General features: G+C 43.4%; 1 protein-coding gene across 5 annotated transcripts in view; it reads right to left on the bottom strand.

Annotated features, from left to right (window-relative positions):
- Patj (PATJ crumbs cell polarity complex component) overlaps positions 1 to 23342 on the bottom strand; it is a 302257-nt gene that overhangs the window by 58429 nt on the left and 220486 nt on the right. For all 5 annotated transcript variants that reach the window (XM_076934632.1, XM_034502319.2, XM_076934635.1 and 2 more), the window contains 4 exons: positions 22965 to 23051; positions 7069 to 7140; positions 3212 to 3329; positions 427 to 602 (listed from right to left, as the gene is read on the bottom strand). In XM_076934632.1, coding sequence (XP_076790747.1) covers positions 427 to 602; positions 3212 to 3329; positions 7069 to 7140; positions 22965 to 23051 — 453 coding nt within the window. The remainder of the gene's footprint in view (positions 1 to 426; positions 603 to 3211; positions 3330 to 7068; positions 7141 to 22964; positions 23052 to 23342) is intronic.

Here is a 23342-nt window from a genome sequence, read left to right on the forward strand (position 1 = left end):
AGTTTCATCCAGGGGACATTACACTTATATAGGATGCTACATGCAGTAGTTTCTGACTGCAGAAGCAAAGGAAAAGTTAGGACATAAATGTCCTCAATCACTGTGTTGTGATCAGGCATAAGGAGTTAGAATCTTTTAGTCAACAATATCAGGCTTGGAGCATATCCACTTTCAGGCTGGGTAGTTCACTGAGAGTCAGCAGCCGGTCAACATGCTCTAGGACAGGCGGGTAGACACAGAGAGGCAAGGTCTGCAGACCAGGAGTGGGGGACCAGAATACTGTAGTACCTGCAGCCCCTGAGTTTCCTTATGTTTTAGGGAGTGAGAATTTATATTTTGTTTTGTCAAGCTTCCATTCAAGTATCCTGGGTCATAATGAGTCTCAGCAACTAACTCTAAGATAGTATTTTACTTCTACATACTTACCAAAGGTGTGTCTTTGCCTCCAACAATGCTGAGACCAAGCCCGGAGCGCCCCTTGGATATTTCTATGATCATTTCCTGGCCAGGGACAATGGGACATGTTGCAGGGTCCACTGAGAGTGGAGCAGGGTCCACTGAGAGAGGAACAGGGTCTACTGAGAGAGGAGCCTGGGAGTTACCTGGAAAGTGATAAAACAAAATGATTAGCAAGCAGGAGATGCTGCTCACCTTGTACTGCCTGGAAGATGGGGTTGTGTGGCTGCCACCTCACTCTCTTTGCATGAAGCTCTATGAAGGGAAAGCTGGACCATGGCTCTCCTCACCCACTGAATGAGGAGATGGCATTTTCTGAGATGAAACCATTAACTCCTAGAATCTGTCAACTTATCAATTTTAGGTATATTTAATTAAAAAAAACTCAAAACATACCATGAAAATCAGTGAGGAAAATTAGACATGACTAATACTTACGAATACAAAGGCATATCCTGCACTGAGTAGAAAGGCCATTTCCACAGAAGACTCTGAGTTTACAAGGCTGTCTCATGGGGTCTGTGGTGGTCTGAATATGCTTGGCCCATGGGAAGTGGCAATTTTAGGATATGTGACCTCATTAGATGAAGTGTGTCACTATGGAGCCAGGGCTTTGAGGTCTCATATATATGCTTGTCTGGCCAGTATGATCCAGAACCTCCTCCTGGCTGCCTATGAAGACGGTCTCCTTTTGCTGCCTTAGAATCAAGATGTAGAACTCTCAGCTCCTCCAGCATCATGTCTGCCTGCATGCTGCCATGCTTTCTGCCATGATTATAATAATGAACTGAACCTCTGAAACTGTAAGCTAACCCCAGTTAAATATTTTCCTTTATAAGGGTTGCCATGGTCATGGTGTCTCTTCACAGCAATGAAACCTAACTAAGACAAAGTCTTAGGTTTAATGTCTCATATACTGCAAAAACCAAAACAAAAAAATGTAAGAGTATAGCACACAAATTAAGATGTATAAGGGAATCAGCAAAGTACATGATTGAAAAAGATTAATTAAAATTTATCACAGGTTTAGCTTCCCTAATTCAGAGATCTGGAATTTTTTTTTGATCATTGACATCGTATCATAAATAGAAAATTATACACATTACTTCATGTGATAGGAAAAAGTTCAAATACAGACATACCCAAACAGCCTTCAGGCTGTACACTGAATGTATATATAAAACATAACGGATTCTGTATTCAGATTTGAATTCTATTTCCAATCTATCTCATTATGTATATGAAAATGTTTCAAAATCTTAAAGATTTCTGGTACCAAGTACTTTGGTAAAGGTTATTTAACTCATATATACAAAGGTAAACACACATACACACAAATATATGCACATATTTATATTATAATAAATATTACTTCCTGAGGCCATAAAATTTTTGTTAAAGGTTACTAATATTTTCTTTTTTTGCCCACGAGACGTGGGAGGACACGCGCAGAGAGAAAGGGCTTGGACGGACCCACGCCCTCTGCAGGCAGACGCCTTACAGGCTGCGCCACCGCCGGTTCACTGGTTACTAATATTTTCAACACTCATTCATCATCGTAATTCAAGCTACAAAATGAATTCCATCCTTGCCTCCTTCCTTCTCCTCTATCCTTTGGAGATTAGATTCCTGAGAGCCCAAGGCTGGCCTTGAATTCACTATGTAGCTGAGGATGACCTTAAATTCCTGATCTCCCTACCTCCATTTCTTAAGTGCTTGGATTATAGGTGCCACTACGCCAGGCTCTGAAAACCAACTTCTTTACTGAAATACAAATTTTCAAATGGCTTATATCAAATATACATAGTACTGAAAACTGGCTTCATTATGATTTTGGAGTCACTACTTACGATGTAACCTTAATCTTTGGGAGAGACTGGCAGGCAATCTGTAGGCTTTCATGTTATCAAATGCCTATATAGAGGGCTTTTTCTGTTTGTATGTGTATTCAGTAAATATTAGGCAATGCAGATACTAAAGAAATGAGAAAACAGTGCAGGAAGTGGGGTGTTCAAGCTCAAAGGTAAGGAAGCAGAGGAGGACCACACAGCTAGCTGTCCTGCATCCTCATCTCACTGGTAAGGAAGCAGAGAAGGACCACACAGCTATCTGTCCTGCATCCTCATCTCACTGGTAAGGAAGCAGAGGAGGATCACACAGCTATCTGTCCTGCATCTTCATCTTACTGGTAAGGAAGCAGAGAAGGACCACACAGCTATCTGTCCTGCATCCTCATCTCACTGGTAAGGAAGCAGAGGAGGACCACACAGCTAGCTGTCCTGCACCCTCATCTCACTGGTAAGGAAGCAGAGGAGGACCACACAGCTATCTGTCCTGCACCCTCATCTCACTGGTAAGGAAGCAGAGGAGGACCACACAGCTAGCTGTCCTGTATCTTCATCTCACTGGTAAGGAAGCAGAGGAGGACCACACAGCTATCTGTCCTGCATCCTCATCTCACTGGTAAGGAAGCAGAGGAGGACCACACAGCTAGGTGTCCTGTATCTTCATCTCACTGGTAAGGAAGCAGAGGAGGACCACACAGCTAGCTGTCCTGCATCCTCATCTCACTGGTAAGGAAGCAGAGGAGGACCACACAGCTATCTGTCCTGCATCCTCATCTCACTGGTAAGGAAGCAGAGGAGGACCACACAGCTAGCTGTCCTGCACTCTCATCTTATTCTTTTCTCAAAGCATCATGATATTTTCCTCCTCCAAAGGTTCACAAAGCAGTTTTAGTTGGATGGAGTCGTACCAGAGCCTGTGACATCTGCATGTGCTGACTGACACAAGGGAGCCAGTGCTGATGGGATCTCTTGTGAGCTGGAGGAGATCTGTGATGAATATGTTTGCTGTTTTATCTGGCAGGCAGCCTACAAAAGGAAAGAAAATCACGTGAATGTCAAAGAGAAAATAAGAGCATTGTGAAACTGTTGCATTATTGTTACCAAAATGATGAGCTCCAAAAACATGTTTTGAGACAACAGGATGCTCAGAGAGGTGGCAAGGGAAGGCTAGGCTGATTTTTGCTCTGCCTCCTATTCAACTTTGCTTCAAAAATACCTTGATGGAGGCTTGGTCAAAAAGGGAAGCAGGATATGGCTGGAATATTAACTTGGAGGTTTATACTTTTGCTGCAGCAAAGGTGGCATGAGCCAGAGAGATGGCTCAGTGGTTAAGAGCATTAACTACTCTTCCAGTTCAACTCCCAGCAACCACATGGTGGCTCACAACCATTTGTAATGGAATCTGATACCCTCTTCTGGTGTGGCTGAAGACAGATACAGTGTACTCATATTCAATCAATCAATCAATCAATCAATCAATCAATCTTTAAAAAAAAAGCAGAGGTGGTGACCTGATTTGTGGGCTGGATTCCAGTAAATGCCAGGCTGTCTCTAGACTCTAGAAATACCTACTTCAATATCTGTTCTTCAGTACAAGGTATCAATCATTGCAAGAACTTAGGCAATTCTAACCACTGCTATCCTTTCTAGTTTTTAAAATACTATTGCCCATAAGGATACCTCAACCCCAATAATAGCCCTCAGCATTAGACAATATTATCACACAGCGAATTAGAGGGAGGCCAGGTGGAAGTCAGCTGTTAGAGAATGCTACAGAGTATTTATCAGACAGCTGCTAGGCTGTGGATCTAGGGGGTGTTCATTTGGTTCTCTAGGCTTTTTTATATATAAGAACATATTTGATTTTTACTTATCACATCAGGAGATCAGTGGAGAACTTTTGGATCGGTCCTCAGCTTCTGTCTGAATGAGGCAGGGTTTCTCTTGTTTTATGCTATGTACTTCAGGACAGCTGGTCTGCCAGCTGACAGCTAGTCTCCTGTCTCCCATCTTGCTGTAGGTACTGGACACTGCATCTGGCCTATTTATTTGGGTTCTGGGAATAGAACTCAGGGCATCAAGCTTGCTGTATAAGCTTTCACCTGTTGAACAACCTCAGTGACCCTCTCTTTTCATCTTTAACACTGACTGGAGCCTTACTTAAAAAGCCTTTTCCTGTTACGTATCTTCTAACAGGAATAAAGTGTGTGTGAAGGGGCTATTATTAAAAACTGGGGTGGGGGCAGCACAGAGGCTCAAGGTTACTTAGCTCAGGGCTCTAAACAGACTCATGGTCACAGACAGACATACTTATCAGAGTCTCTCTGGGGAGAGGGTCAGTCTTCACAACATCAAAGAACACACTTAAAGAAGTACATGGGTTGGGAGTTCCCAGCCACTACTGAGCTCTGAGACTGCAGATGGCACTTGGCCTCCTCATCAAATACCTTGTGAGGTGGTTGTAGACATGAAAGAGAAATTAATACCAGCAATGCCTGGCCCCTCCTTCAAAACAGATCATAAATGACCAGTGACCTCTGGATCAGAAATTTTAGGGTCAAAACACTCCATTTCCATCAGCAGCCAGCAGATTTCGTTTGCTGGAGTTCTGGCCACTAAACCACTAAAATCATCTCTCCAGACTTTAGTTATTTCTCTTCCTTCCTTCCTTCCTTCCTTCCTTCCTTCCTTCCTTCCTTCCTTCCTTCCTTCCTTCCTACCTTCCTTCTTCCTTTTCTCCTTCTGTCCCTTCCATTCCTCTTCTCTTTTCCCCCCCTTGGTTTTCTGAGAATGTACCCCCCACCCCCCCAGTGTAGCCACGTAGCACTGGCTGTCCTGGAATTTGCTCAGTAGACCAAGCTGGCCTCAAACTTAGAGACTGACTTGCTTCTACCTCCAGGGTACTGGGATTAAAGGCATGTGACACCACCCAGGGGCTCAGGCATGCTATGTAAGTACTCTAGAGTCAAATTGTATGTCCACGCCTACACTTTGTTTTTATTTACATGTTCAGCATATAATTTTAGAGAGTTTTCAGACTCATTATATTTGGAAATGTTTGAAAAATCATATACATTTTTTTTTTGTAGGGAGGAGGGTTCAAGAGATTGTGCCTCTGTGTAGCCCTGGCTATCCTAGCACTCATTCAGTAGACCAGGCTGGCCTTGAACTCAGGGATTCACTTGCCTCTGCCTCCCAAGTGTTGGGATTAAAGGCATGTGCCACCACACCTGTCTATCATATACTTTCTTTACACTCTTGTTATCTGTTGTTTCTGAATACTGAACATTTTAGTGACATAAACATATAACTAGGACTAGAGAGATGACTTGATGGTTAAGAATCTGTACTGCTCTTGCAGAGGATCCAAATTTGCTTTCCAGAACCCATACCAAGTGGCTCATAATCACGTGTAACTCCTGCTCCAGGGAGGGGATTGACTCACTCTTCTGGCTTCTGTAGACACTGGCACTTGAGTGTTTTTGTGTCAAAGTGACATACACTAGGGTCATCTGAGAGGAGGGAATGTCAACTGAGAAAATCGGTTTGCTGGAGTTCTGGCCACTATAGTGTAGGCAAGCCTATAGTGCACTTTCTTGCTTGATGATTTATAAAGGAGGGCCCAGCCCATTGTAGGTGGTGCCCAACCTGGATAGGTGGTCCTGCGTTCTATAAGAAAGAAGGGTGAGCAAGTCACGGTGAGCAAGTCAGTAAGCAGCATTCCTGAGTAGCCTCTGCATCAGTTCCTGCCTCCAGCTTCCTGCCCTAATTGCCTTTGACAATGATATGGAAGTATAAGCAAGATCAATCCTTTCCTCCCCAACCAGTTTTTGGCTCTGGTGTTTCATCACAGCAATAGTGACCCCAATTAGGACATGTATACATACTCATGTACACTAGCACACACAGGTAAAAATGAAATTAATTTTAATGTATAAACTAGTTACATAGAATGAAAACCAGGATTTAAAAAGTTGGAAAAAGTTAATAGCTACAAACATTTGACAGATAAAAGTTGATAGACAACCCAGTTCTTGAGAAGTGGAGGCAGGATATCATGGTCAGCCTTGGCTATATGGGTTTGAGGCAAACCTGGGCTACATAAAACTCACCTCCCCCAATCAAAGAAAAATTTAGGGCTTGGCTATTTCATTTTTTATTCATTCATTGATGTCATCAGACCTCTAGCTTTTTAAGAAAAGTGAAGCTCAAAATGTAAAGAACTCTAAAGTTAGTGTATTTATATCTTTATCAAATTATAAATTCTTCCATTTGCAAATTTTATTCATGACATTGTATAAGATAGGGTCTTCTTACAATTTAGCTGCCAAAGGATGTCTTGGAAAAATATTTGTGTGTGTGTGTGTGTGTGTGTGTGTGTGTGTGTGTGTGTGTGTGTATGAGTGCTCACGTGAGGAAGTAAGAGGCCAGGTTCTGGTAGTTGGGTTTCTCATTACATCATGTGGATCTCTGAGACTGGAATAAGGTCATCAGGTTTAGTAACAAGCATCTTTACCTGCCGAGCCATCTTGCTGGCTCAAGGGTGCCTTTTAAATGCCTGGTCAAGCTACCAGAACAGACTGGTGATAAGAGGACACTTCTGTGAACCCAAGTGTGATCCATGACACAACTGTGCATTGACACAGGTCTTAAGACACCCTTAACCTCTGCCAGTAAGAAAGCGCTTGCCATTACAACTATCTTGTGGAGACAGTTCATATGGCACACTACCCCACAGAGCAAACCCCAAACACAAATAACTCACACTGTCAGGTGACTCTGATGCTTTCTCCTGCTCTGCCACCATGTTGTCATCAACCACCTGGGACAGATCTTCCTGAAATGTAAAAGATACTGACAGTTAGCAACATAGGTCTCAACTGTACCTTCAGCCTCTGGCAGTGACCTGGGTTTTGCATCTATCTCAAAAACGACTTCAGACAGCATATACATATTCTTTACATTCTTCATCCCCAACCTGGATAAACCTGCACAAGTGAGTTCAGGCTAGTCCTATCAGATACTCTTTGATATCTTGTATTTGTGCTAAATATTAAATATACTTCCGGGATTCAATTCCTGATATTAGAGTACCCTTCCCCTTTCAGATACTCATCTAGAGGCTAAAAGCATACCTGGTAGAGTTACTGTGAGAAATAAAGGTAAGCTAGTCCTCAACTCCAGGAGAGAAGCAAGTGATCTGGACATGAAAGGCTGACACACAGACACAGGTGGCATGTCAGCTGAAATGCTGGCCAGAGTGTGCATATCTGTTTCTACATGTTTTATCCTCTTTGTGTAGATGGAGTTAAGGCTAAAGCATCATTTGATGGATTAGGTTAGGCATGAGTTCCTGCAATTTGGCTTGGACAAATGGACCATGAAGCAACAGAGATGTTGATTTGAATGAGAGAGGATATGTTTGCTCTGGTCCTCCTGGGTGGTATGGGTAGGAAACTTTGATAATGCATATTCCATGATGGGTAAGGAAGGCATTCTTGTCAGAATGACCTAAGAGAGGCTCAGTCTTGTTAATGAAATAAAAAAAGGGGGAGAGGCAGAGAGCCTTTGGGGCTGCTTGGCAAGAAGCTGACATGGGCCAAGGACAAGGAAATGGGCTGCTTGGCAGGAATATGACACTGGCCAAGGACAAAGAAGTAGGCTTCAGGCAGGAATCTGACATTAGGCTAGAACAAGGAAGTAGGCTTCAGACATAAAAATGACCTTGGGCTAGGACAGGGAAGTAGGCTCAGGTTATCCTGATAAGCCCTTAGAAACAGTGATCACAGGAGTGTTCATGCAATTGGGTTTAATGCCTTGCTTTTTCTTTGACTATTTGTGTTTATTGTATTGCTTGTTCCTTGACTATTTGCATCTATTGTATTGCTAGACCCTCAACCTAGAACTGACCTTAATACATGCATGTAATCAAAATGGTACAAAAGCATAAAGGAGGAGGGGGAATGGGATAGGGGGTTCTAGGGAGGGGAAATGGGAAAAGGGGATTACATCTGTATTGTAAATAAATAAAATATTCAATAATAATAAAAAAAAAGAAACCAAGTGTTAGGAGTTTGCAATCCTAGCTCCTTACTCAAGCACCTTTGAGTCTGTATTTGACTCTTCCAGCCTTAATTCCCTGCATGATTTATAAATAGGGTATGTGGAGAGGGTGTTAGGTCTCAAACCTGGGACAAAAAGCTGAGATGCCTATTAGCATATCAAAGCTGATGAGGGTTGCCAGGTTCTCCCAGCATCCCTCAGTCCCTACCTGTTACAAAGAGTCATCCCACCACTCAAACTTCTTCAGCTCACAGACTGGACTGGGATGCACTCCAGCATGGATTTGGAGACTGGTGCTTACGTCCTCTGAACAACAGGACCCCCTCAGTCCCTTACTCTTTACGGCTACATGTATTTCACTCATTCAGATATCTGTTACACTATTGTGGGAAAAGTTCCTAGGATCCATTTCACCCAACTCCTTATATTTTGCTACAAAACAGATTGTGTGACATAAGATGCATTTGTCACTTCATGCCATAATTCCCCCCTGAGCCTTGGGTGGTGTTTTTTCCATAGCCTCAAGTCTCTAGTTTTCCCCAACTCTGCTTTGTCCCTGTTTGTTTGTTTGAGGCAAGTGCTCTCTCTCTCCTAAAGGTTTTTTTGTTTTTGTTTTAAACATTTGATTGAATAAGACAGGATCTAAATGAGTGCTATATGCATCAAAAATGAAGAATTTGATTTTAAAAGCACTAGGTGAATTTCATGCAGGGCAGCAAAGGATACACAATGAACTTGTGTCTGTGGCCTTCCTCCACTGTGTGGCTTTACAGGCCAGAGAAGGGGTGTGGAAAGGTCAATAAGGCTAGCGGGAATATTGTAGAGTAAAACCCAGGACACATATAACCAGGAACCACCACTACTATTCCTTCTGGTTTACATCAAAAGTAAGTGTTTTTAGTAATGTTGACACTGCAAATCTGTTTTAACAATCCCCACGCAACCAGTGAGGGGACAACAGGGATGTTTCCCCAGGGTCAGAAATATGAATCTTTTCCATCAAGTGGTATATCACTTGTGTTTAGAACAAGGAATGAAAATCTTTTTATCCCTCCTACCTTGTATGACTTGGGTGCAAATATTCCCCAGAAAGTAAAACCTTCATTTACTCAAACCTGCTGTTCCAGTCTAGGAATTTGAAGGCCTACAGCCCTTTCCTCTCCCTTCCATTTCCGTGTGCCCAGTATTTTCAGACCAGCCAACTGAATAAGACTGTGAAGTCAGACCCATCCAATGGGAAAAAGACAGCTACTTGTGGGGAGCCGACAGAAGGCGGCTATCATCCTTGCAGCCATCTTGAGCCATATACCCTGACAAGAGACTTGATTACAATAGCCTACAACAGCTGAGCACACTCTGATAACATCTTGTTTTAGATATCCAGGATTTTTCCTTGGGTGTGTGAGACTTAAACGTATGTAAATTAAGGGCATGATTTAGAGATCAGATTTAGAGATAGGACCTAAGGGTGTGACTTAAGGGTGTGACTTAGAGGCAAGGCTTAGAAGTGAGACATATAAAAGTCAGAGGCAGACAGAAGAAATTATTATTAGGTATTAGGCACTTGGCACTTGGAAGAAGAACTTGGAATTAGGTATTAGGCACTTGAGACTGGAGACAGGCAACTAGGAATTAGACACTTGAACTTAGAGGCACTAGGGACTAGAAACTAGGGACTTGGAGAGAAGAAGAGAGACTGAAGATTAAATGGGATTGAATCACACTCTGTCTGGTCTCCATTCTTCACGTCTGTCCTCACTCTCTTTCTTGCTGAACCCCGACCCTCGGACTGGAGCAGCTTGGGGCAGTGCAAGCTCTAACAATTTAGCCCCCAAGGCCTTTTCCAGTGCGGGTTCTGAAAGAGTTAAAAAATTTTAAACCTTCCACAGATGGAGTCAACAGTGCAGATCAGCTTGTTCTGCGTTCTGGGTCCTAAGAAATTAGCTATCCACAAGACAAAATAGATGATAGATTGAACAGAGTTCAGAGCTGGGAGTTCAAGACAGCGTGACCAAGCGCTATGGGTACCAGGAACTAAAAACTGACCATAAGATAGATTGAATAGGGTTTGAGCTGAGAGTTCTCAGCATGCCCGTACATCTTGGATACCAGGAACTTGGCTGACTACATATAGGGTCTTAGAGAATAGCCTGTTCCTTGTGCCCTGTCACAAACTGAATAATGGTCTGGGACTTTCCACAGGTGCTCTCCAATAGCCCTCCCTTACTCCCCCTGGGTTGTGGTCCCCCCGTCCCCCAGCTGTGGTTTTGGGCTTTAAATTCTCTCTGTCTCCAAAGCCCCGGGATCAGACCCCATTGCCCCTGCGTGGGCTACAGGTCTTGACCTCAGTATACTGATTAAAATATGCCTCTTGCTGATTACATCAAGTTTGGTGTCTTGCAGTTATTGGGGTGGCCTCAAATTACCGAGGCTTGGGTGAGGTCCTCCATTCGTGGGGGCCTTACAGTTCCAATATTGATAGAGCAGTCTGCCACATTTTGGACCCCAAACATGGGGTAGAGTGGTTCTCAACATTTTTGGTACCTAATGTGGGGCAGCTCGGGCCGCAACAGCTACTTCCCAGTTAGAATACAAACAATGCATTTGCTGTTTCTCTGTATTCACTCAGTTATGTGAGCTACCATCTTGATCAAGTGTAAAGTCTGGTTTGTGTAGACACTGTGGTCAATAGCTGGTCTCTTTCTTTGAGACCCGAACTTATTTCTAACACTAGCTATGGATCAAAAACCCTAATTTAGATACTGCTCAGAGCAAATACTAACTTGTTTTTTTCCTTTTAATTATTTTTACATTTATCTATTGTGTGTGAGAATGTGTGTATGTGTGTGAATGTGTATGTGTGTAAGTGTGTGTATGTATGAGAGTTGGTCCATGAAGGTCAGAGGACCACTTGTTGGAGTTGGTTCTTTCTATTGAATTAATCCAGAAGTCAAACTCAAGTCACAGGCTGGGTAGAGGTACTTTTACCAGTTGAATTGCCTTGCTACCCCAGCCCCCTTTTTAATCATGTGCATTTGTAAAGAAAAAGGGCCGGAAAGTATGGCTTCCAACTGGCTTGACTTCTAAGTAGCAGGGGAGTGTTTAGAAAGGTCTTTTTTCTTTCAAGAGTGAGAAGTAACAAGCTCCCTGAAAAGGGGTTTGTGGGCAATGCTGAACCCAACATCTGCTCCCAGCAGTACAGTAGGACCAGCAGAGGGCCCAGTACTTACCACCTTTCCCTATACACTAGTGGGATGATTAGAGGAACAATTAATTACAGGGAATGAGACTGTGTGGATCTGGGGTCAGGCATCTGGAAACCACTCATTCCTCCACTTTCCTCTCAATGTCTAAAGTGCAACAGGACGAAATGACAGAAGCAGACTGTGTGAAGCCTGGCTCTGCACAGCACCTTACTTCTCATACTGATTACCTTACACTTCCAGTTGAAGGGTCAGGGGTGATGCTGAATGACAGTGCCAACCATGACAGCTAAAGGTTGCTGACTACGACTACATGTCAGTTGTGAGCCAGTCATACCGAACATCTGCTGCAGTGCACAGTGGACTTTTATGTTAAATATGGTCTGTTTTAAGCTAGGTATGAGGGTGCACACTGTAATAGTACTGGAGAGGGGGAGGATGATGAGTTCAAGGTTATCCTCAGCTATATAGTGAGCAGAAGGCCAGCCTGTGCTACAGGAGACACTGTCTAAAATGAACTAAAAACAAACCAAAAATCCCAAACACAGTCCTCTGTTTTAGAGTATGAATACCTGAGGCACAAAGAAGATTAAGTATTGCCAAATCCAGACACACCTCACTCTAAGCCAAGGCACAACCCACATGGGTAAGAGATGCACTATTGTCTCCCAAACACAGACAGAAGGCTGCTGGCAGGTGGCTCCATATTTAGATTTGATACCAAGTCAGAACAAATTGCACTTGTTTACTTCTAAACTGAGATTTAAAATAAAGTGCTTCACGGCCATGTGGTGACACTGGTAGCTTCCCTTTGGTTTACCCACAGGCCTAGCACTTTCTCACCTTCCCGCTACTGCACCAACAGAGCTCTTAGCGCATTTACATCTGAACACCGGGCATTTTGGGATGCTGACTTTGTATCTTGGCTCATGAAACAAACGGACACAGCACATTTGGTTGGCACTGAAAGCCTCAGCACAGTGTGGGAGCTCCTAAGAGATACACGGATCAGCATATGGCACTTCTGAGGGGTAGTTCTTAAAGGCATATTGGATTCTTCTGGATGATAGTTATGGTGAGTGGTGTGTCCTACCCCCAGCCTTGAAAGACCTTGTTTACTACAATAGACCTAATAATGGGACCTAGGTGGAGTTACACACCTTGGCTGCATGTACAACTTCCTACAGGAACTTAGAAGAACAGACTGCCCACTGAGCTTGCCTTGAGACATCTCTGGCTGTAACAAAGGATGGGTTCTCCCACCCATCTCCAGATGAAACAAGATTGGGTTTGGTGGGGCTTTCCCTTTAAATAGAAGAGCTGAATATTAAAACTTGAGCCTTGAGCAGAAAACTGTCCTGGCTTCATACTTCTCTAACTTCTCTGTCCCCTTTTTCATTTCCAGCCCTTCTTTCAGGTGAACCCAGTTCATCTGTGACCGCAGGCGGCTACAGAGAGGTAAGTCTGGCCTCAATCCTCAAGCAGACTGATTCTTTGTCTTAGTTACCTTTCCATTGCTGTGAAAAGGCCCCATCACCAAGGCAACTTATAAAACAAAGAGCTTACTGGGGCTTGCTTACAGTGTCATGACCACCATGGCATAATGCATGGCAGCACTCAGGAAGGCATGGTGCAGTAGCTGAGAGCCAAGATTTGGTTCATAGGTAGGAGTGGGGGTTGAGGGAGATAGAGAATGGGTGGAGAACAAAACTAAAAGCCACACCTCCTCCATCAAAGCCAAACCTCCTAATCCTTCCCAAATACTTCCACCAAATAGGTACCAAACATTCAAACAATATGAGCCTATGAAGCCTATTCTTATTCAAAGCACTGCTCCTGTTCTGAAACTAGATAATTAAAGTATCCCTTCTCTCTGGACACAGTAATGGCCTAAGACAGACAATGGGACCAAACAAGAATAGAAATCTTCAGATTCTAATGACTCAAGGGAGGACTGGTCAACTCTGTTCTGGCAGAGGCTTAGCCCCAGGAGTGATGCACATACCAGGCTAATGATTCTGTCCTTCCAGTGACTGCAGGTGGCACAGACAACGTCTGTAGCCTGTAAGTCAATTTCTACTTTTGATTAAGCAAGGTTACTAAAAACTACAATAGTATCTGAAGTATACTTTTAAAATATTGTTGTTTATTCCTTGAGAGAAAGTAACAGTTAGCTTACATAATTATGTTTCATAGTTCAGGAACACAGCTCAGTGACAAACATCTATGAAGATCAACCCAAAGGAATTTTTTACATTGCAAAATGAGTTTGTACTCTGAAAGACACCAGCTTTCTTCACTGCTTCAGAATCTTTCATGAAATCATTATTTCTGTAGAAACCTATTTTTTCCTCTCTTGGTTCAGCTAAACTTGAGAGAAGTGACAACTCCCAGGGTGACAATAATGACCAACACAAGACCGCAGATGCTCAGCCAGAAGTCTGCACCTGAGGTGTTGCCAAAAGACTGGAGGCCATGAAAGTAAACATATTCCACACACCCCAACTGTCTTTTTAATATTTATAACACCAACAATCTCTGGATGTGGAGTCTGGATGTTGCAGAGGGTCAAACTCTCAGTCTCCTAAGTAGTTGGGAATACTGGTATATGAGGATCCTTCCCTCCTGTCTCTTTGAGTCTGTATGTGGGTATGTGATATGTTCATGCATGTGAGTGTGATAATGTGTGTTCCTGAATGTGATTGTGGTATGTGTATGCCATAGCATGCACATAAAGGTCAGAGGTCAATCTCAGGCTTGTTTGAGACAAGGTCTGTTTGCCACTGCATACCCCAGGCTACCTGGCCTGGAATCTTAGGGAAATTCTCCTCTACTTACCATGGGATTTGAACTCAGGTCTCCATGCTTGTACAGCAAACACTTTATTCACTGTTCTATATCTCCAGCCCTAATAATTACTTCTTTAAGGTAGTTTTCAAATTATATCTATGATAATTATATCTATGCCTCAGTTTGATTAGCTATAAAATGGGTTAATAATAGAGTTGATCTCATGTACAATAAGGGTTAATATTAGGACCAATCTAAAGATGTCCCTCGCCCACACAGTATGGATTAGAATGGTGTTTTTTAGAGTAGACAGTAAATACTGCAAAAACTAGCTGCCACTAATCTCAGCAGTTTTGAAAGCTCCCAGGCAAACTGGGACACAGGCACTGTTGTGAGTGATGCCCAGGACACATAGGTCTTCAGTATAAATGCTTTACATCTGAAAGATTCTGTGAATTTATAGTTTCCTTTGAAAGACACCACAGCCTACGCAGGTCTTAGCTTCTTCTGTCTTAATATTAAAGCAGCAACCGAGGCTTCTCCAGGAAGCTAAACTCTCCCTCACAGGCCAGAGTTGAGACATGCTGCTTTCCAAGAAGTCTAGGACTCTGCAGGCCCCTAATGTGGGCAAGATATCCAGAGTTCTGTGCCCTGCTCCTTTGTCTTTGATAACTGACTACTAGGAATAATAACTGCAGCATTCATTTCTTCACGTAGAAAAAAATGTTCATAAGAAGCAGTTCCTTCCAGTCAGTCCCAAATTCAAGTTAAGTCTCCTCAGTGAACCAGTCACTGGGCAGGAGAGGTGAGTGGGGGATGGACAGTGGAGGTGAGCAGGAGGTGGAAGTGAGCAAGAGGTGAGAGCCAGTGCTGAAATGTACGCCCCCTCCATCTCTGCATTCCTCATGGCTCCCTGTTCTCTGCTGTTTCCATACAGGAGGAAAGAGGATGGATGAAAAAAAGCCTAAAGGGGTTGCCTAGGAAGTAGATTTGATTAGATGTTCAGTGTCGATTTTATGACTTGCAAAGGAAAATTTATCATCTGAGCAAATCCCAAGTGATCTCTGAGATGGAGATATAAAGAACAATGGTCTGTGAAAAATGCCACATATTTGAATGCACCTGAACTTTACATTGGCAATTTGCACACTGTCACAAGAAACAGTTTCCTGTTCCTCACAGGGAATCCCCAGACCCTTGTTGTAGATGCCATTTCTACAGTAGATCTGAAACAGGAATGGAGATGTACACAGTCACACCTGTTGGAAATGCCAGCCAGGAAGAGAACACTAACAAAGCTACAATCACCAGAGAAACGGAGCCCATGTTTTATAATTGGGTGCCAGTGCTAACATCAGAGAAGAATCTTAACCAAGCAAAACATTCCAGTTTGATAAGTGACACCAGAAACTAGAAACTACATCAATGCACTAAAGGACAGAATTCCACAGAGAGCGTGGCATCTTCTCAGCACATCAGTGTCTTCCTTCAGTTCCCCACCCCTTCCCTTTTAGAAGTCTCAACTCTCAAGTATCAGGTTTGAAAACACGGGCAGCCTTTTCTCACTCGTCTGTGTTTATCTAACCATGGCAGTGGGCTCTTTAACGCAGGGACACAGCATTAAACAAAGTAGACTTTTTCTGTTATATTTTCTAAACAACATTTGGGGATAGATGCAGCTGATTTTCTAGAAAGGAGGAGAGCAAGGGAGACTAAAGAGATATTAGGTGGAGGGTTGGGGACATAACTCAGTGCTTAAAATGTTGTGTGGGGCTGGAGACATGGCTCAGTTGTTAAGAGCACTGGCTGCTCTTCCCAAGGTCCTGAGTTCAATTCCCAGTAACCACATGGTAGCTCACAATCATCTGTAATGAGGTCTGATGTCCTTTTCTGGTGTGTCTGAAGAGAGCAATGGTGTACTCATATAATAAATAAATAAATAAATAAATAAATCTTTAAAAAATGTGTTGTTCTGTGTTTGGTGTTTGATATCCAAGAACCTGCTAACAAACTGGCCACAGTGGTGTGCAAACTGGAATCCCAGTGCTGGGGAAGCAGGGATAGGTGGATCCCAGGGGCTGGCTTACTAGGGAGCCCCCGGGGAGATTGTGCCTGAGGAAGAGGCTTGAGGTTGATGTCTAACTCCCAACCCCAACATGTACACTCTCCTCACCATACATGAATCTGAAGCTTTGTAATGCCTGCAATGATTATCAGTGTGAGGCTAGCCACTACGTGTTTTTATTTTTTTTTTTTTAAAAAGGAGGAGGCATCTAAAATGAAAAAGTCTCTAGTGGTTGTTTTTTCCTGTTTCCTAGTAACCGTGGGACTGTGGGCAGGCAAGTGCTTCACTGGATTCAGCAGTCTGTCAGTGTCCATCACAGTGTTCCTCCTCACAGGTTAGGTGCTCTCTTAAAGACCGACTTGTGCTCTTCCTGGCTCAACACCATCTCAGAGAAGCCTTGTGGCTCAGGAGGCCTCTCAGACATTAATATCAGTGAGTCAGATATAGAAGGTATTGGATCCTTATTGCAGGTGTGGGCACTTCCAGTAATGGGGACAAACAAGGCAGGCAAAGGGCCAAGGGAACCATGAATCTGCAGTGGGTAGACAAACCGGCAACATACACTGTCCTGCTCACCCATCTGCAAATAGAACTGGGAACTAGAATTTTTGGATAAAAGCTCCTGTACAGATGAGTCCCCATCCCTATTTATGGAGCCAAGGACAGAGATGGCTTCTGGGTGAGGGACTGCCAACTTTCCTTAAGAGTGCGAGCTTTGGTAGGTCAACTGTGATCCATGGGATAGCTAGCTGCACACCAGAAAAGTATGGATGGCAAAACTGGAGTCGACGAGGAAGTAAATCAGGAGGGGGAGGAGAGAAGAGAAACAGAGATTGGGTTGGCAGTAGGGAGGTAGCGATTGATGAATTTGGGAGAAGCTACGGATGGAGTTGAGAGTGAGTATAATCATATCACTATGAAATTCTCCAAGAATTAATACGGTTACTTATTTAAAAAAAATTAAAAGCTACTCTGTAAAAAACTTAGCTTGAGCATCTCTGGAACACTGTGCTGACTGAAGGAAAGACAATGCTATGTGGGTCAGGCCCCTGACCACCAACGAGAGCTGTTTTGGGACCAAATTGTACTCCTAAATCTTAATGGTGTCTTAGGTATTTTTACTTCTAAGAAAAATGTAGACTAAAAAACGAGGGCTTTGGCTCACCTGGATTTTACCTGGGAAATGTGGTCTTAATGCTAGCACCCATTGACTAAGCCTGGCTTCAGGCAACTGATGTTGAGTTTCATGTTCAGAATCATAATCAGTCCTCATAACAAAGAGGCAGCAACAAGCCAGGCTTGAAGGAGAAGTCAGAGATGGGCAGAGTGAGCCCTTTAGAGCAAGGACTGGCAGAGAAAGATTGTCTTTACAGAATCAGGCTCTTGGGTTGTACCTGACAGTCCTCACCCTAGGAAAGGTGAGTCCGACTAGAGTATCTTGATATACAGGCACTATTTAAAACTGACCTTCCCTGAGTATCTTGACATAAAGGCACTATCTAAAACTGATCTTCCCTGAACTATGTTTGCAAAGCTTATATGAACCAGGCATTTCAAGGCAGAGAGTGGAGTGCTCCTAAGATCTTGGCAGTCCAGCAGATGGAACCCTGAAAATGTTAAGATAAGTTGCCAGCTTCCACTTGAATTTTCATGCCACAGACTATTTAGGTCAGTGAAAGTTAATTTCAGCCGGGCAGTGGTGGTGCACACCTTTAATCCCAGTACTTGGGAGGCAGAGGCAGGCGGATTTCTGAGTTCGAGGCCAGCCTGGTCTACAAAGTGAGTTCCAGGACAGCCAGGGCTACACAGAGAAACCGTCTCGAAAAAACTTAAAAAAAAAAAAAAAAAGTTAATTTCAGAAACAGCTCATGTTTCCCCAGGCATGAGCTTTGTGCCCTGTAACTTCTAAAATCACCACAAAGAAACTTCAGGCTGGATGCTACCTTGAGCTACCTGGATTTCTCCCACTTGTATGTCCTTGTGTTAAGGGTCAGAATTACATTTTATAACAGCATGGAAAGAAAAAAAAAAAAACAAACCCTGAAATAACTTTGAAAAAGTGAGCAGTGGGAAATGTCACAGAGGCTGCTATATGTGAACCAAGTTGAAATGACATGTGTCACTTGGCACATAGCTATACCATGTAGTTTCACAAACCAGAAAAAGAATACAGGACACATCTGTTGGGGCCATTTTGGGTGGGGTGACCATAGGATGTTGGCCACACCCTAGGGATAAGGCTTGTGATGAAGATGAACACAACTTCTCTCACCCTAAACCTGTGGAGGAAGGCTTTAAGGAACAGAAGAGGACTTGCACAATGAGCCAAGAAAAGTGAGTCTTTTTACTGCCATCTCTGTGGCCCTTTCCTGAAAACACATGCCAGCCTTGCTGCTGGCAAACACATTCGATGTGCGTGGTCTTTGCTGTACTGAGAAGAAGATGTATTGTTGCATATTCTGTATCCTGAACACTGCCATTGCTGTCACAGACTCCTACCCAGCCTGACAGTGTCCACTCCGGACTGTCCCATCTGCCATCTGATCTCCACATAAGGAATTTGTAGCCAGCCCCTGTAGCCCTCTGAGACCTTCTCTTGCTCTCAGCTCAAGGACCATCTTTGTAATGTGACCTGGCTTTCGCTGACTTCTCCAAATGTTTGCATCTTACCAGTTGGACACTTCAGTTCAGCAGACTACCCAAGGTTCTAAGACTACCTATAATTACCTTCCTCTCTCTCTCAGTTTACTTCATTTTTAAATTATGTGTATGTGTGTATCTGCCTGTGGTGGGGTATATGCACATGGGTGCAGGAGCCTAGAGAGGCTAGAAACACTGGATCTCCTGGAGTTGCCTAATATGAGTGGTGTGACCCATACTCAGGTCCTCTGTAAGAGCAGTGTGTACTCTTGACTGCTGAGCCATCGTTCCAGCCTCTTCTTTGTTTCTTTTCTGCTCTATTCTCAACCATAGTCAGCCTTTTGTACTTACGTAGCACAGAACATCTATGATTAAGCCACCACAAATGGACATTATTAAACACCCACACATCAGAAACATACCCTGCATATGTACTGAACACACATAGGCTGCCTGTCATTATTCCATAAACAATATGTACAAGTCTGTAAGTACAACAGCAATACCCAACAGGATAAGAACAACTATACTGTGTTAGGTATTACAGGTGAGCCAGAGACGTAAAGAAAAGGGAGAATGTGTACAGGTTATAGCAAACACTTCACCATTTCACGCTAAGGGCCTGGGCATCTAAAGATGTGGTATCTTGACAGCCTGGGAACTAACATAGAGACTAAGAGATAACTCTAACAACATCTTCAAATCTCAACCCAGATGTCCCTAGATGAGCCCTGCATTCACATGATCTACAAGCACCAAGGACTTTTAGCTCTTAGCTCTGATCAAAGTAGAGATTTCAATGTAATTGTGATGCAGCCATTACAAGGGCCAGTGTCTGCTTACCGCCAGAGGCAGATGCCTTGAATCTAGTACCCCTTCCCAATCCTGCCAGCAATTAATGTGGGTTCCAGCTTCTCCACACCCCACAGCACCTGCTGTGTTGATTATAGACTTTCTACTAGCTGCAAAGCCACACCTCACCACGGCTCTGATGTGTGAAGCCACATCTCACAACTCTGACTTGCATCTCTCTAGTGTACTTCTCTCGGGCATCTTCCACATATTGACCCTTTATTTGTGTATCTTTAGAGAAGTATTAGCGTTCTTTCCCATTGTTTACCTTAGTTATCTTTTTATTAGTTATTGCAAGGTGGTTGCTTAGGATTATTTTGTTATCAGTCATAGCATAGAGGAGGAGATGGCTCAGAAGACAGAAAAAGTAAATTAGCTTTACAGGAAAGCAGACAATTTTGAGTCATGACAGGGTCTGAGCTACAAAGGCAGCAGCCATTCAGAGGTCAGTTATAAGAAAGCACTGAGCACACCTCCTTCAGTCTACCCCTTCCTTCCCACCTAACCACCAAGCTTCTAAACCTGGGAGCCTAGTGTAAGCATGTATCCATCTCAAGCCCTTTAAACACAGCCAGGCATGGCGGTACACACCTGAAACACTCCAATTCCCCACGCCCCCAAAGGCAGTTGGAATATTTACAAATGAGCTCAACTTAGACTATAGGAGGATTTCTGGCAGACAGATAAAAGCCACCGCTCTGCAGGAACTTGTAAAGCTGGTTCCCATCTACCAAAAGGAGTCTCTGGCAGAGGGAACATAAGGCTAATTTTGGAGCCTATGAGCATATCAAAGCTTATGCTGGCCTCCAGGCTCCTCAGTATCACAAGTACCCATGACACATTTCAAAGTCCATGTTAGCATCCTGCCCTTCTTCTCACCTCCTCCTGTACCCTAGACTCCCTCCCCAGCTACTCTTTCTCCCTATAGCCCTGCTATTACTTATTATTATTATTATGTTTGCTCCTTCTTCCCTCTTTGCTCCTGCTTCTCTCACTATGTTCTCTCTAGTCTCCATCCCCTGCTCTTCTCCCCTCTCTTGCAGATGGCCCTGGCCATGTCCAGTCAGCCTGTATTCTCCCTCTACTCTGGACTCTCCCAGATGCCTCTGGCTGTTCTCTCTCTAATAGCTACAATAAAAATCTTTTCCTTAACCATACCATGGAGCAGTCATGTCATCAGTTTGTTGACTGGACATTCCCTACCTTTGCCCCATTTCTATGTGAGCACTAGAGACCAAATTCAGGTCCTCATGCTTATATGGACAACACTGCCTTCTGAGCCATTTCCCCAGTCCCAAGACCACATTCACATTTTTTTTTTAAAAGACAAAGTTTCATTATGAAGCTTTTGCTAACCTATGTAGAAGAAACTAAACCTAAAGCCATATAGATCTGTCTGCTTCTGTCTCCTGAGGGCTTGGATTAAAGGTATGCGCCACCACAACAGGCTAAGGCCAAACTCGCAATTATTTTATATGAGACCATTTATATTATGCTAGAAAATGTGTCCAAATTCAGGCTGCTTTTCCTTTCTCAACTAGACCATGCATAGAATCCACTAGAAATGGTGAAGGAAATTTTAGAATATCAGAAAATGAAGAAGATGGAAAGGGAAAAATAAAGGGGAGAGAGAGACATACTAAGAGGGGGAGTCCAATTATTCTTAGGTGAACCAGTAACTAAGAATAAGCCCAGCACACAGGCACACATGTAGTACACAGACATACATGTAGGCAAGCATGCTCACGTGCATGTGCACACACACAATTTTAAAGTGAAGCTTAGTACTTCATACCTGTTAAGTTGTCTGAGAACTATCTCTCACTACTAGGGTCTAGGAGTAGAGTGGACTAAAGACAGCTTCTCTCTGTAGCCTACAGGAGAGCCTTGTTACCAAGGAAGGCTCTGTTACTATCAGATTCTCCCAGACATAAGAGAACGTCTCCCCTTCCTATTTCTTCTGGGGATTAAATTGGGGCTGCTACAAAAAAAATTATGTTGCTTTTAAACACCTTTTCTCTAATGTATTCACAGTGATACAGTGTCCCAAAGAGTCAGCTTGTATTTAAATGAATGGCCTTTCAGTGCAGACATGCATTCCCTCTTTTGGAAGAGGAAGAGGGGTCCTCAAATGTTATTATTGCTCCTCTTGATACTGGGGGTCTTGAGTCCCAAGGAGATCTGCCCAACTGTAGTTTGCTACAATTTCTACTCTTGCTAAAGACATAACCTTAATTAGAAATAACCTTCCATTTATACCCAAACAAATTCATTCACTTTGTTGAAGATACAATCTATGTCAGTCCCAATACATTCACTTTTCTAAAAGTTGAAGGATGATAAATAAATGGATGACTTCTCAAACTCCTTCAAGTAAAATAATACCACAACCAAATTTAAACTCATGTAAGGGGTGACGTTCTGGAGATCTTGTAAGACATTGTAAAACACAGAGGCGCAAGGAAAAAACTCACATTCCTTTGTAACAATTGTAGCCAACTTTGAAGTGATTGTCTACAATGCAGAAAGGAACATTATGAAAAAAAAAAGGCATGAACATATACTGGCCATTGACCCATGTAAGGAAATTAACTTTGTGTCCTTATTTATAAAGGAATGGTCACCAACCTCATGGATACAGAACACAGCAGGGAGACTAGTTCAAAGTAGACAAACAACAAGATGTCCTATCCACCTGGAGGGAGAGTTACAACTTCTCTAATATGAAGTTCTAGTCTGTGGGCAAGTAGGTATCTTTCACTAGGAATCAAAGAAATCGTATCCTCCTGGAAATACTGGATTTGAAGGAGTGGTTTGCTGCCACTTTAGTCCTGGGCAGCACAGTTCAAGCATGGTGGGAGAGACCTGTGCTGTGAGAACTTGTCACTTGCTGAGTGGAAAGCTCTTCCTGTCTCAGAGCTCAGGGAACCTAGTGACTGTGATGGCAGGCAAACAGTCCTTCCTAGGGTGGTAAGAAATGTAGGCCCTGTACCCCTCCCCACCTGCACCCCTCCCTGGGCTAGGATAAAGACCAGGCAGAATTCTCACCGGTTTTGAGCTTTCTGGTTCAGGCAGGTGTTTAGTATCCACACTGCTGTCTTCCTCACTACTGACAGGTCCAGTGCCGCTCAGATCCTATGGGGCAGTAAAAGTCAAGAAAAAAGATGTTATTCTTCATTCACACTGTGTCAGACTACAGGTACTGCACAGCTTGGGTGTGGAGTTCCTGATGCTGCAGTGGACACTGTTTCCAAGGAAGCCATTCTGCCATGTCCCTTTGGAACCACTTGCTTTAGTAGGCATTGATTCTTGCTGCCTGCTTTTAGTATTCCTTGGGAGTGCTGGTCCCTGCTCTCTGTTACAGGCACAGGATGGCAGTCTCAGGTCAGTTCCCTTGTTTTTGTCAACAATCTGTCAGGAACGGAA

This window comes from Arvicanthis niloticus, chromosome 5 (genome assembly GCF_011762505.2).
Source record: "Arvicanthis niloticus isolate mArvNil1 chromosome 5, mArvNil1.pat.X, whole genome shotgun sequence".
Classification (NCBI taxonomy): Eukaryota; Metazoa; Chordata; class Mammalia; order Rodentia; family Muridae; genus Arvicanthis; species Arvicanthis niloticus.